At 38.5% G+C, this 14911-nt stretch overlaps 1 protein-coding gene across 1 annotated transcript in view; it reads right to left on the bottom strand.

The window, feature by feature from the left end:
- Positions 1 to 14911, bottom strand: part of NIBAN1 (niban apoptosis regulator 1) — a 66444-nt gene that overhangs the window by 4836 nt on the left and 46697 nt on the right. Inside the window, exons 6-13 of the mRNA XM_062606320.1 lie at positions 13355 to 13470; positions 7479 to 7583; positions 7221 to 7383; positions 6053 to 6240; positions 5633 to 5794; positions 2977 to 3087; positions 2330 to 2437; positions 459 to 570 (exon numbers count right to left, since the gene is read on the bottom strand). Of these exons, the coding sequence (XP_062462304.1) occupies positions 459 to 570; positions 2330 to 2437; positions 2977 to 3087; positions 5633 to 5794; positions 6053 to 6240; positions 7221 to 7383; positions 7479 to 7583; positions 13355 to 13470 (1065 nt within the window). The remainder of the gene's footprint in view (positions 1 to 458; positions 571 to 2329; positions 2438 to 2976; positions 3088 to 5632; positions 5795 to 6052; positions 6241 to 7220; positions 7384 to 7478; positions 7584 to 13354; positions 13471 to 14911) is intronic.

Below are 14911 nucleotides of genomic sequence, written 5' to 3'. Positions count from 1 at the left end.
ACCTATACATGCCACAAAAGCAGAGAGATCTGCAGGGAACACTGCACTGGCATCACTGATGTGCTGGAAACTGCATCCTGCAGTACATTTCATTTGAGGAAATTAATTTTTGCTGCCATTAGATATCACCAAGTCTTTGCAAACAAGATCATAATTTCACTCCTTGGCCCAGGAAATCAAGATGAAATGAAGTTGGTATAATTATATTTTGTTAAAAATAGGCTTGTGCCAAGCTATCACTTTGAATTTCCCAGGTTTAGTGAAGTTGCCACATAATTCACATTTTAGGGCTTGCCATATATTTTTAGCACGCTAAATAAAAACACTGTAGCATCGTAACCAACGGTCTTCAGGAAAGTGGGACCTGGGACTGAAATAGCCAGGTTTGGACTCTGGGAAGCTCTGAGGCAAGAGCTCACATTGAAATGTTGTTACTGTCACCTCAATAAAGTTCTCACCTTTCAGGGTTTCTTCAAGCAGTGTCTGATATAAAATCTCTTCATACACATTTTCTACTTGAATCACACTAGTGTAATCAGCAAAAATGAACTGCTCGTATTTCTGCAACTCCTGTGCAGACAGAGAAGAAAGGAACAGATATATAAAAATGAGAGATTCTGGAAGTTCTGTTTCAACATAGCACCTTGGAGATGCTTTCTAGCAGGTCTTGCAATGCTCCTTGATGGCTCTTGAGATGATCTATTCAAACTATGACTAAATGAACTATGTATGTTCACACTTTATTATGCATTTATCAAGCAGTATTCTTGCACAATACTTACATTTAAAAGCAGTATAGATTGCCACCATCTGCACTATAATAAACAATTCTGAAATAAATAGCTAGTGAGGAAATGCCTCACTGTTTGCCCAAGGAGGCAAATCCACAGTGAGCACGGGAGATACAGGGTTTGACTTTGTTTTTCTAATAGGTGTGTAACATTTTAGCTTACTGATTTATATGCAATAGCCTGTCTAGACAATAACTGAGTCATTATTACTAAACAGCTGTTGATTGTCTATATGTAACCTCTGCCTGCTTCTAGAAAAGGTGCTTACATGAAAACGTCTGGAGGTTTTCAAGTAAGACGACAAGACCTTACTGGGCATGTCAACTGTTCCACATATTTACTTCTAGAGCTGGCTGCTTGTTTCTGCAGAGGCATAAACACAATTGTCATAAATGAAATAGAAAGGGCTTGTGGGAAGTTTGCATCACCACTGCTTCCTTCATCCTGTATGACAGAGACGTGATGTGAGACTCCACCCTCTCTACATATATTCAAGGTGATGAAATGCTTGCGCTTGTGTGAAGGCACTGCTGGCACTCTACAAGAGACTATTATTTTGGGGATAGTAAAGAAAGTAGAGTGACATAGAGAAGAGTGATTTTAAACACATTTTTGAAAGTTGTAAGTTTTAATAATCCATACTTAAAGTCTCACAAGCATAACTTGGGAAAATACTTGGTTTTAAAACTGCAACACCAAGAGCAGCACAGCCTGTGGGAACTGATGAACATCAAGGGAAACAAAAGTACAGAGAGGCTGGGATGGCTTAGGGAAGTCATTTTTCAGCAGGTACAGTGGAAATGCAAGAGGATATGCATGGGCTTCAAGAAAGGCACAGACTATTTGTTTTGAGTCAAGGTGAACAGCATTCCAGCACGTTTCTGATGCAGCCATACTGATAACATCTCCACGAAACTCTGGTAGCCACATTTGCTGAGTACTAACCTACCCATATGATTAAGGATAACAGAGATCATCTCTGTTTGTTTCCTGATTCTTGACACAATTGCTTCCATTTAAAATCACTGACAGCAAGTGCAAGGTCTGTCTGCTCCTGCTGCCCAAGCAGGCATTTGGCTTTGAAGGAGGTTGACAGCAGGGGCTCTGTATGGTCACAGGTGTGCCTCTGAGAGCGCTGCTGAAAAGGAAAGTGCCCTCTCCCACAGACTGCATTTTTGTCTGCAACAGGGCTGCTGAACACAAGGACAAGTTCACAAACCACAATCATAACTCTCAAGAGGAGTCCAGTTTGAGGGGACTTCAAACCTCTAGGGAAGAAATGAAATAGGGATAGGCAAAGATCTGCAACTATCTTTGAGAAAGCAAGCTGTATGTACAGCTTCCCTGTTTCCTGAAATCTTCCTTATGTTCCGTATCTATCCAGTCCATGAACTGGCAAATCTAAGTGTCTGTCCCAGCTGGCAGCCAATCTGCACAACTGTCCAAGAGAAAACAGCCTTTTGAACTGAGGATTTACTGCCAAGGTGTTAATCCTTCTCTGCCTTTTATGGTTGTTTTTTATATTCACAGAAACCTACTGGTTTGCACATTGAAGCCAGTGTCTTCTGCATTGTGGGCAAAGTAATCTGTACCAGTGCTTCTTGAAATATCTTCTTCCGGATAGTGCTGCTATCATAATCATATTGCTGTCAAAACAGACAAAAAGAGAAACAAGCCCAAACATATCTGCGGTTATTAATCACTCGTAAGAGGAGCTGGTTCTTGTTATCCTGTAACTGGTAATGGGTGAATTCCAAAGGACACCATATCATGGGTGCACTCAGGGGTTTGAATTCCTATGCAGGTTATTCCAGCTTTTAAAAAGTACTCTAAAATCTAGTTTTCTTGGATCTCTTTCTCTTCTAGAAACAGCCCCCCAATTCTTCTCTCCAGGTATTTCATCACTGCCTCTTCTGAGAATAGCAAATTCTAGGGGCAAGCTAACTATAAAGCTAATAAAAATTATTTACCCAGATTCACAGTATCATGTCCATCCGATTTAATTGCAATGAAAGGCATTGCACATGTAAATACTTTCACAAGTGTATGTCCAGAACTAGGTTTTACCCTCAAATGCTAAATGCCACCAAATCAGTATTTCCAGCTGGATGGTAAGAGATACCCTCTTTCAAATACTGACATAAATTAATATAAAATACATTCTCAGTTTCGAAAAGGCATTTACCTTCAGTACTCTCAGCTTGACTTTTTCAATGGTGGTTGCAACTTTCGCTGAGTCTGCCTGGCAACTTGGAGAGAACAACTGCTCAAAAGTATAAACTGCATTTTCCATCAGCTAAAAACAATAATAAATAAAAAACCCGCAACAACTGTTACAGACCAGTAACATAAAATTGTACTTTTAAGAAGGCAAAACAGAGAAAAAATAACAGGCTTAAAATAAAAATTTCAATTACTTTAAATTATTGTGGAAGGGGAAGAAAAAACATACACAGAAATCTTGCAATAAAGAAAATAAAGCCTTGGTATCATTATTAAGCTATCATAGCTTTCCTGTAGATGTAATCTCATGTCACCATCCAAACTGACAGTCACAAAGACAAAAAAGTAGAATCAATCACCTATATATAGGAAGGCCATTGACAAAACTCATTATCCCTAATGAGATGACTCCCACTGACTCCTATCAGATTCTAATGGTCTTAACCATAAATACTGAAGAATTTTTTTTTAAAGGTAAATAATTAGTAGCTTTACTTATGAAACAAATCACTATCAGCAAAAATTGCAGAGTGAAGTCATTTCTCATGGAATTATGTTAGGTAGGCTGGCATTTCTCGTATTTTCAGGTTGCGCAGAGATTCATTAAAAACATTAATCCACTATTCTGTAAAGGTATTTCAGAAAAACAGTTCTGCAAGTGTTAATTACTTCTACTTAATTAGGTTTTGCCTTTTTTAGCTAAGTGTTTTCATTTAAATTTTAATATATTCTGATTAAAGAAGTACAGGGATATCCACAGGGAGGCTGTCCATAGAGCCAGCTATTCCTTTGCGTCACATGGGGCTACCTCAGTCAATATATGTAGCCATGTATAATATAAGACTTCTTGTAGTCTGTAAATTAATATGTACATACTTAGGGATAAGACATGCTTTTAATTCCTCCTTGGCTAGTAAATCTTCGTGAATGAAAGCACACAGTGACAAATGTTGAAGACCAGTTTTTATAACTGAGTTTTCAGATAATGTAGGATTGGACTATACAGGCTGTATAATGCAGAATGTGGAGATTTATTTAATTTGTGTGTGCATGAGAAGGCTGTACAATAAATGCTCATGCACTGCAAAACCTTGGATTCAAGAAAAATACAGGATCAGTGTAGAGTTAAGTCTGAGGCTAATTAAAAGATTAACTACTCATTTCTTATCTCAATTTTTATTTGAAGCAAGTGATAAATTGGTGTAATTCTGGTGAAGTCACTAAAGCCGCTTTATTTACGCCAGTTGAGCACTGTGCTCCGAAATTTCTGAGAACTGGCCGCTAGAGGATGCCAAGCTCCCAAGCCAAGGAATTCCGCTCCCGCCTCCACCCCAGCCAAATGCTTTGACATTAAGGCTACGCGAGCATAGACATGTCTGACCTTACTCGTTAATAAAATAAATGTCCGTGACTACAAAGTGAAACTACTTGCTATTTTTCTGAGAAAAATACCAGCCTTCTAAAAAGAGAAGCATTAACAGTATTTTTAGATACAAGGTTTTTAAGGAGAGGAGCATTAACCGCATTTTTAGAACAACTTGTTCTTTAATTTAATTTATTTATTGTGATTTTTCATTCATGTTCTGTTCAGAAAAAAAGCACCACATGGACTGTATTTTTTGTCTACTTCTATATCTTGACTCATAACCTTCACTTACTGAAAGACATTTTATTTGGCAGCATTTTGGAATGGTCTCCCCAAAAGACCCAGAGATGAAATCAGAACTTTATTTCTAAATAATTCTTTGGCTGCTGATCATGGCTGTACTTAAATGATCTGCTTAAAAGATCTCCCAGCACTGTGCTAGAGACTTCCTTTCCATATTCACAACTCCCATTCCATAGAACTGGACCAGCTCCATTTCATAAGATTACCAACTAGATTATTTAGTTTCTCAACTGCATATTAAAATCACAAGATTCAACCTAGAGGTAGAAGGCCAAATCTGTCTTGTGATCTGGCAATCAAAGTAACTCTAATAGCCAGCTCTTAATAGATTTCTGGCCAGGCATCTGGAAGAAACAAATGCAAAGCGAAATTATAGCCTGTACACACTAGATGGTGAAAAGAGGAGTTAATTTTCTATCTGAAATGATGTAGACACTTCAACCATTCCAATGAGAAGTGAAGTTTGTTTAAAGCACCTAAATGTAGCTACATCCTGAGACATCATCTGTGTCCAAGTAATTGCCCGTTTCTAATATTAATTGCCTGACTTTATATTAATGAGAAAATAGACTACCAAGGAAGAGACATTCCATTTTGGTAAAATATATTTAAGACCCTTCCTGAATCCTTGAGAATGGAAATCAGGTAGAACTTAGTACTCCACTGGATACAAGCACAACTTTCTTGGGTACTGAGAATTCAGAACACAAAAGATCAGAAGAGATGATCCATCCAAAACTTTTGTGCCTTGCTGAAAGACACATGCATCCTCACAAACGTAAATGTCAGACATCTTCTAGCTGTGATTTTCTTAGGTTTTGTTATCTGTACTTTGATCGAGAGATATTCTGGGACTCTTGCACAGCTTTTTGTCAAGGTTGCTTTGAAGCACGTTAGAAGAGCAAACCTAACCTGTTCTCCCAGGAGGAAAAACTGGATGTTACAGTACCTCTTGCATAAAGTTCTGTGTCCTCTGAATCACAAAATCAATGTGATAGACCTTGAAGCGACTCTTGAGGTCTTGAAGGAGCTCCTGGAGGAGATTCACTTTCAGATAGCAGGGCTCCATTTTCACAGAGTTGAGTGGCAGGTTTGTAAGCTGATCCATGTTCTGCATTCCAGTGGAGGAAGAACAGGTTTCAAGAGAAAGACACCAGAGGTGAATTTTTAATAGAGAATTTAACAGTGGCCCTAACCCAAATTCTGGTATCTGCACTCCAGTTGCACAAATACCACAAGACTTCCTAAACAAAAAACCCAAGAGCTAACATACTACCACCTGGGAAAGCAAACACTGCTGTCAATCAAATTATAGCTAGGAGGCCCTTGTGCTAATATAAAAGGCTCCAAATAGATTTTTTTGCCTTACCTCCTTTAGCTTTGTGATATCATTTGTCTTCTGGAAGTCCTGGATGATTTCATTAACTTCTTTATCAAAAAGTGAACGGACTTCAGTGAATCCAGAACTCACTGGACCCATGAGCTCCTCTAATATGGAAGTGAGAAATGGCTGGATATTTTCGGTGCAGCACTTCTGAGCAGGCTCAGAAACAGTGGCTAGAGTGTCAGACAATACAACAGTTGCATTTAGGCTACTAAGAGATATAGTGAAAAAGTAATCTGAAATAATTTACTTTACAATGAATTGAATGACTCCTTGCTTTTCCCCAGAGTCACACCTCCACAAAGATGAAGATGATGAAAGGAGAGTTTATAGTTTTATGAGTGACAATAAAACACCCTTCCCATGTCCTGCCTAATCAAATGCTAGCAGCTTAGGGGCATTATGAGAGCACAGGAAAGGGCAGCTCTTAGCATTGATACATACTGGGAGATTCAGACAGAACATGGCCACAGAGACTCTATAAGAAAGCATCCAAACTTGGTACTCTAGTTCACTGAAAGCATCCTAATCTGGTATGTGAGGATATCAACAGAACATCCTGAGTTTTATCAAAACAGCTCCTAAATTATCAGTTATTTATTTGCTAGCTTAAGCAACAAGCAACATCAACTAATGTTTTGCCTGCTTTTTACACTCATTTTTATATTCATAACAAAATTATAAATTACTTCACATTAGTTTAAAACTATCTAAGAAGTCCTTTGGCTTAAGTTCTCTTTCATAGCTTATGAATTTGTCACATAACCAGAACCTGGTTTTGTGGCACATTCCAAGGCATCAGGTCAAAACCACTACACTTTTAATTATGCTCATGTGACCTCTTATCTTCATTGCATAAGGCTGTCCAAATAAAAATGAAAGCAGAACAAGCAATTCTAATCATAATACTCAAAACCCATCAGGTCTACCTCCATTTGAGAAGACCTAGTATTTTCAAAGGCACAGTGGCCACAGGTATCAGTTCCCATCAAAGGCAGCAGAGGTTCAAAGCATTTGTTTTCTGAAAATTAGTGTCTCCAGTTGGATTTTTCAAAACACATGAGAATTTCAGAACAATGACATCTGGTAATCTGAGCAACACAATGGGAAACATTAAAAAATTGCTGCAAAACACTGCTGTTCCTCCACTAACCTTTGATTTTTCCAGCTAAGAAGTTCTTGGAGTTCAGAATCTGATCAATGTCTGAACGAATCGTTCCTTCAAGAGTTTTTGCAAAATCTCTGCATTCTTCTTTCAAGGTACTTAATCCTTCTGACACTTGCTGCTGAACTAAGCTGTAAGTTTCTTCTACGATCTAAACCCAAATTAAATTAAAAAGCATACATTAGAATCAGCACACACAGACAACAAGGTTTTAAGAGAAAAAACTCTGTAAATACCAGTACTTACACCAAACCAGGTCCGCTTCCTATCATTTCTCTTTCCTTTCATTTTAGGCAGGATCATTGTTTGAAGGTTAGGCAGGAGTTCCTCCATCACAAGGTTGCTCAGGATCTATATCATCAGATGATTAAAATTACACATTCATATACTGTTCTCCATCTGAAAACTGAGCACTCACATCACATTGTGATGTGCAAACACAGGCAACCTCAAATAAATACAATGACTATCCCAGGTTGCCAGGAACACTGGATTTAAAAATATTAGTATGCCTGAGGGAAAATCCAGGAATTTTATCTGAAGCATTTCTCACTCAAAGACTTTGAGAGACCATGCAAAAACTGACAACAGATGAAATAAGATGCCTATTAAAATTTACTGCATGCTATTATGAAATTGCCATGTGCAAATCAGTGGAGACAAAATGATTGATATCAATTGAGCAACTGGATAAAAAAAGTTGGTTTGCTGCTTCCCCACACTGACCTTGTTCTGGGACACTCACACCCTCTCAGAGGAGGTATCATAGAAGGTAAATTGTTCTAACAAGTCATAAAACAAAGGATGCTCTGATAGGAAGATAATTGTGCAAGAAAAGAAAGATATGACTGTCCCAATGGGAATCTCCAGCATTTTTTTAGGTGAGCACCAACTTCACAGTTCAAACAAGAAAAGAACAAAATCCTATGAAAAACAGGATATAGGACAGAAATGGGAAATAGAATTGTGGGGAACCTGTGAATCAAATAATTCTACTCTGATTTTTTAAATCTATAACATGATCCAGAAGACTTATTACCTCCAGCCTAATCCTGATAGAGAAAAGAGAGAAAATAAACAACTAGCTGTTGGAGTTCAAGAAAAAATTTTCAAGCACTTTCTTTTGTCACTAAAAGGTAACTCTACTAGTCTAAAACCAATAAAACTTTCACATCGTAGGATTCATACACATTAAAGTTTCCTCTCAACACCTCCAGATTCTTGAATGAAAACCTAAGAAGATACTCTGTGACAAAGGTGCATCACAGCAGAAAGGGAGAGAGAAGTGTCAGAGGGACTTCTACACATGGAGTGTTCATGATGGAATGTAAAGAAACTGGGGGAAAAGTGTCATTGCCCAATTTTTTTATCATTTCTGTAAGTATATGGTTGGTCTATCATTGCTTTATTTTTCTCAATTGACACTTAGTACTTTTCTCCCTCAAGAACATTTCCACTTTGAAACAGGTTTCAGTGGTTGTAGAAAAGAAGCATCACCTTTTCTCAGCCCAGCATCTAACTACCAATTCAGTCTTGCAGATGGTTCCAATTAGAAAGAAAATGCATCAGACTGGGAATAGAGATGATACCAAATTGAGGGAGTGGTCAATACACTGACAAGCAAGGCTGTTATTCAAAGGGACATAGATGGGCTGAAGAAATGGGTGGACAAAAACCTCATGAAGTTTAGCAAAAGCATCTGCGATGGAAGAACCCTGAACATCAGTTTAGGCTGGTGACAACTGGCTGGAAAGCAATTTTGCAGGAAATTACTTGGGCATCCTGGTGGAAAAGATATTCATCATTGGTCTGCAGAGTAGCCTTGCAGCAAAAGGCTACAGCAGGTTGAGGGAGAACGTTCCTCTCTATTCAGCACTTGTCAGACCACATCTGGAGTGGTGTCCAGTTTGGGGCTCCCCAGTAAAAAACAGAACTTGACACACTGGAGTGGATCCAGCAGAACCCGCCAGGATGATCAGGGGATGGAGAACATGACATGTAAGGAGAGGCAAAGGGAGCTGGGTTTGCTCAGCCTTAAGAAGATAAGGCTCAGGAGAGACCTTACTACTGTCCACAACTTCAATATAGAGGATGTTAGGCAGGCACAACCAGACTTTTCTTGGAAATGGCCAGGGAAAGGAAGAAGGTAACAGTTACAAGTAGTAACAAGGGAAATAATAGTCAGGTATTAAGAAATATCTTTCAGCATGAGGGCAATCATGTGAACAAGTCATGCCCCCTCCAGCTTTGGATGTCTTCAGAACTAAACTACACAAAGCCCCTAAAGTTGGCTCTGCTTTAAGTGTGGGATTGGTCCAGATAACCTCCAGAGATCCCCTTTTAACTAAACTGTTCTATGGTTCTGTGTTTCTCTTGATGGCGTCACCCAACTTTGTACAGGAGAAGGATCAAATTCTTTTTTCAATACAGAAAGAATTTAATGGTGTGAGATGGATGCCTGGTTTCATTCACTGGTACCCATTTCAGAAGTTTTCTTCAGAGTTACACACTGTATCAGGCTTTGAACCTTGTCTGCATAGATTTGAACGACAATGTCTTCCTTGCCCATCCCACTCAGATGCACCAAACTGGCAATAAATGCAGAGTTACAGGCAGAGATCTGACTTGGGGAGTCTAGGCTTTCCTCTCCATTTTTTATTTATGGACACTGTATGTCCTCTGGCCTGAGAAAGCTGTGAGACCTCTCTCCTACTTTCAGCAGCAAGTTGGCCAATAAGGCAAACTATGCAAGCAGAGGTAAGGAGTTCATCACAGGACCTGTCCTATTGCTATTTCTTTGTGACCTCAGGTCTCTGAACGTTTCCTGTGGAAGCATCTGAGGATATATGCTGGATTCTTGAATTTCTCTGCTTAAAGCATCTCAGTTTTGAACTAAAGACCTCAGTCTTGTATTTGGTTCAGTCATTACTCATCCTCATAATCCAGAGGAGAAAGGGACATCTTTTATTTCTGGACATGCTCATTTTCTGTTCATAGATCTTGCCCAGGTATGTTTGTAGTGGCCCACAGTTACAGATGTACAGCTGCCAATTTGTGATGACAGAGGCAATACTATGGTTTATGTGCTATGCAGAACAGCACATAGCCTTTCATCAAGGCTTTTTGTCTGTCCCAACTGTGCACAGATATGAGGTTGCCCACAGACTCTTGAAAGCTTTGAAGTGCAGTGGCTATCCTGAAAATCACAGAGAGACATAGTAACCCTAAAAAAGGAGCACAAAACGCATCTTAAATTTTGGTAGATTTCTCATTTACTCTGGGTAAAGGATTTAAAGGATTACTACCTTGCTCAATGGTTTCAGTAAAGTGTCACAGACAAAGGACATAGTCTTCCTTTTTCTCCAGTGGGGCTTGAACAGAGGTTTTGCTAAGTGATGCGTATTTGAACCCAGCTCTTGTCCTTGCTTCAGCAACAGCCCAGCGTAGTCCTCATTCAAGGACCACAGCCCTGAGGCACCCAGCTACTGGCTAAGCCAATACAAAATGTAAAAGCACTGCTCAACTTTATATTTCATCATGCCAATGCTTCCTGACATTCAACCTCACATATTACAGCTCCTTGAGCGGGTTTTAGGCATGCACCAACAACACGACAGGGAAATGGCAGTAATTTAGACAGCAAAAGTAAGTAAGAAAGGGCTTTGACTGCATGCCATGTAGTGTAAAATAGAGTACCTCCTGGGTGCAAGAGAGCCCCTACAGAAACACACAATACCCTACTTATACATCTAATATATCTATAACATGCCATACCCTATTAAAATTGTTTCATGCAACTTAAGTACTTATAGATTATGCCACACTACCACTTTGGATTCAGCTGTGCTGACTCAAATACCTGTCAAAACCAACGGACTATTTCAGGTCCTAAACTAATAGTTCAGTTAAAAATAATCTCAAGAATAACCCAAACTGGAGCACCACAGAACAAATAATAAATGTGACAATGGATCAAACATATTCTGAAGAATTTGAGCACGTTTTTAGGAATGCTGGATTGGCTTTATATTTCTGTACTGAAAGGTGCACTGTAGAATTTTGGGGCTTTTTAATCCCTTATTCTGCTATTCTTGATTTACCAGTGCGTTACTTCTGCATTCATGTAGTACTGACCAATGAAGTTATATTAGTACAAAATCAGGGTGTTTTAGTGCTCTCACCAAAAAAAGCTCTCTGCTGCTGCTTACAACAAGCATTTTTGATATTTTAATGGGTTTAACCCAGTATTTCAGCACTTAACCTACAGAAATACCATCTACTACTGAAGTTATGCTTTATTAATAGTGAAACCTTAAAAATGAAAAAGAACAAAAACAAAACCATAAAAAATAACTTTTATGACACAGAAAAAAAAAAAATCAGTAGGTCTTCAGCCAAGTGACTGGGTACTTGCTAGTATTACATCCATGTTGCAGTACCTACGTAGAACTGCATGAGCTAGTGCTGTAGAGACTCTGTCTTTATAAATTAATGTCAGGGAATATATTTATTGGCATTCTTCAGAGATTTTTACAGCAACAAACTGTAGCTTGCTCATTCCAAACCACTCACTTAGCTTGGATATTTGCCTAAAATAATTATTATATTTGTTAAAGTAAGCGTGAGAACAAACCAGAGTTGCAGAATGAATTATTACTAAGAAGATAATAGCATATCTAGTCTGGATGTCTTCTGATTACAGTTCTCTTGAGGTATATGGGCTATGAGTAAGTAGTTGGCAAGCAAAAATAAAAATAAAACATAAAATGGAACTAGCACTATAACAGCTACGTAACTTGAGGGAGGAGGGGAGAAGAGGAAAACCCTCACTCCCTCCATTGGAAAGATGGAACTCCTTATACTAAGGAATTATCAGATGTTAGCAGTAAACCTCAATCCCTGACATGATGGCATTGAGAAAGACAATGTTTATAGTTTCTTCCCCAGTTTCCACATTCTTCAGCATTTCAAAAGTAGACTTCTCCTAAAAGAATAATCTGATTTCTTAAAACAAATCCCCACATTATAAACTCTGCATCAAGCTTTTTCCCATTTTCCCAAAGGGAAGAGAGATTTCATAAAGGAAAACACCCAGCAGCTGGTACTGAAGTAAATATTTGCTGCTGAGTACTCAGTGCTTAGGAAAACAATTGTAAATCAGGGCCCAAATAATGGCTCAATTGCACTAAAAGACATCTGGAGTGATGCCAGAGAGATCAGTGAAATTACTTTAGCTACCACCAGTGCTCCAAAGCTACTCGCTCAGGTGCCCAAATATGGACCCAGACCTAGGACCTCATTTCTGAAGAGCTGAAGTACACAGATTCCTGGTGTTTAAGTATGACTGTTACTATGCAAGACTCTTGTTTCAGAAGTCTGGCACAATAAGTAGGTATACCAGTTTATCCAATCAGGACTAAAAGCTTCAGTCCCAAAGTACAGGGAAAAGCAAAATGAAGAGGTTCTTCAAAATTTTTGTTTAGCTGCTATTCTGTTCTTCATGAAACCTGATCTCCTATGATGACATCTGGAGGCATTACAGGACAAGGAGCAGGAAAGTATTGTGTTAAGTAACAAAGGTAATAGCAACAGAAGAAAAAAAAAATCTCTTATCTGCAAAATAGCTCTCATGAAAGATAGAAAACCAGAGCAAAGCCCGATTCAGCTGACAGAGAGTATCTACTGTGTTTTGTGTGTATTGCTTTTGTTTTCACTAATTTACTGAAACTGTAAACAGCACCAAATGTGATAGAGAGATATTAGCAAGTGCTTTGTTTAAGACACAGCATTTATTCACCAGTTGACCCCATGGCATAAAATTAAAGTAGATGCATGAGCTTTTTTGTGGAAATGTAGTCATCCCTACATTCTAGTACAATGCAAGAATTTTAGTTCATAGCACACTTTCTTTCAGTTTCTAGCAAAAAACTCAAAATGGATTTTATTAAAAAAGAATTATCACTTTACATATCAGTAAGAAGTATCTTGAAATCTTGGGCATTTCTACCTATGAGATTTTCTTTTTCAAAATGCCATTTTTTCCCAAGAGGCTTTACAACCTTCATTATCCTCAAAGCTGACATATCCAAAGCCAATAAAATATCAGGAAGATATTCTTTTACCTCTTTTTCGTTACCAGTTATCATTTCCCACATCCCATAGTGGCCTTTCTCCTGCCGGAAGAATTGAATGGCTTCTAAGAATGCCTCAACTTCATATGTTGTCTGGTTGAGAAAATCTAGAGAAAACACAAAGTAACATAAAGGATTTACCCATAAATAATCTTTACAAAATTACCATCCTTTTTTGATCCATTTTTCTGTTTCAGGTGCATCTAACTAATATTTTTAAATTATTTATTAAACCTGAATGTCTGAAGATCTTGGGCATTCATTAAGATTTAGAAGTGCAATGTAACTATCACACTGCAAATATGAACTACCACCCCATCTAAGTTGATAAGTTAAACCAGAACCGGCAAATGTTAATATGAAAATGTTAATATGGAGCACATGATAAAGTAAGAGTTTTACGGCAGGAAGCCTTGTCTGTGGTAGACTATGATGAGGCGGACATTAACAAGTGAAAGCTCATCCCTTGCCTTTATACCTATGAGCAATGTAAGATGGTACATGGGAAGACTTCAACGGTCCATATCAGGACCAAGAGTTGGGAGCTTCTGCTTCTTTAATGCAAGATAAGAATTAAGAATTTAAGATAATCATAGTCAGCTGATTGTGGCATGTTGTAAGCGCTTGATGAATTTCTAAACCCTGAGTAAACACTCCCCAATAATCTTTTATTTTCTTTGTTTTATTCAGGAACTGATGATAAAGATGATTTTTCATGAACAAAGTAAGCACTGTGCTTGTACCAATTAAGCACAAACATTTCTGACAAAATCATGCTGCTTTCCCTAAATATTTCAAGAATGTTTAACCACAGCTCCAGAGTATCTGGTTATCGTCCACAGCTACTGCTGCTAGATGGTAGCTTTTCCCAAGAACAGCATGGTAGCCTGGGGAAACTGTTGTACAAATGAGACCACAGCACAGAAAAACCTGAGAAGTGGCTGAGCTAGTTTGCTCTTACAAACTCCGGTTAACCAGTTGTGCAACAGAAATCACATCACAAACAATTTGTTCTTTCCAAACTGCTAATGGCTTTCAAGACAGTTGCAGCCAACACTCTCCTTCACATGAGAGTGTATAAACCCACAGCTAATTAAGACTGCAACAGCAGTTATACAATAGGACTAGTTTGTCATGATCTGGGGAGAAACAGTCCCTTTGCCTCAAACTGTGGAAAAGCTCCCTATTGCAACCAGGCTGCCCGACAAACCTGAGTAACAAAAACCACCACTGAAACACTTCAGGAACTCAAGTGCTGTGTCTCTGCTGTGGAACTGGGCTTCAGGATTATTGTGAGGATTATCTGAAGGGAAAAACAAAGCCACAATGATTTACTGTCCACTCCTCAAGGTTATGTACTTGCAGCCTTGATCAGCCGAAATCCTGTCGTGTACATGTTAGGAAGAAAGGAGGAAAGAATGTTAATTCTCTGAAAGGTAAGTATGCTACTTTAAAAGATACTGATATGTAAAAACTATTGTTATGTGAAGAGTCAGAGAGTAAATTCACAAGTCCTGCCTGTCAAGCAAGACATTTCTGACTTGTTCA

Source organism: Pezoporus occidentalis, unplaced genomic scaffold, assembly GCF_034315485.1.
Source record: "Pezoporus occidentalis ecotype Australia unplaced genomic scaffold, CSIRO_AGI_Poc_V1 ctg95, whole genome shotgun sequence".
In the NCBI taxonomy this organism is placed as follows: domain Eukaryota; kingdom Metazoa; phylum Chordata; class Aves; order Psittaciformes; family Psittacidae; genus Pezoporus; species Pezoporus occidentalis.
The sequence above is the reverse complement of the archived record's forward strand: the minus strand, read 5'-3'. Positions and strand labels throughout refer to the sequence as shown.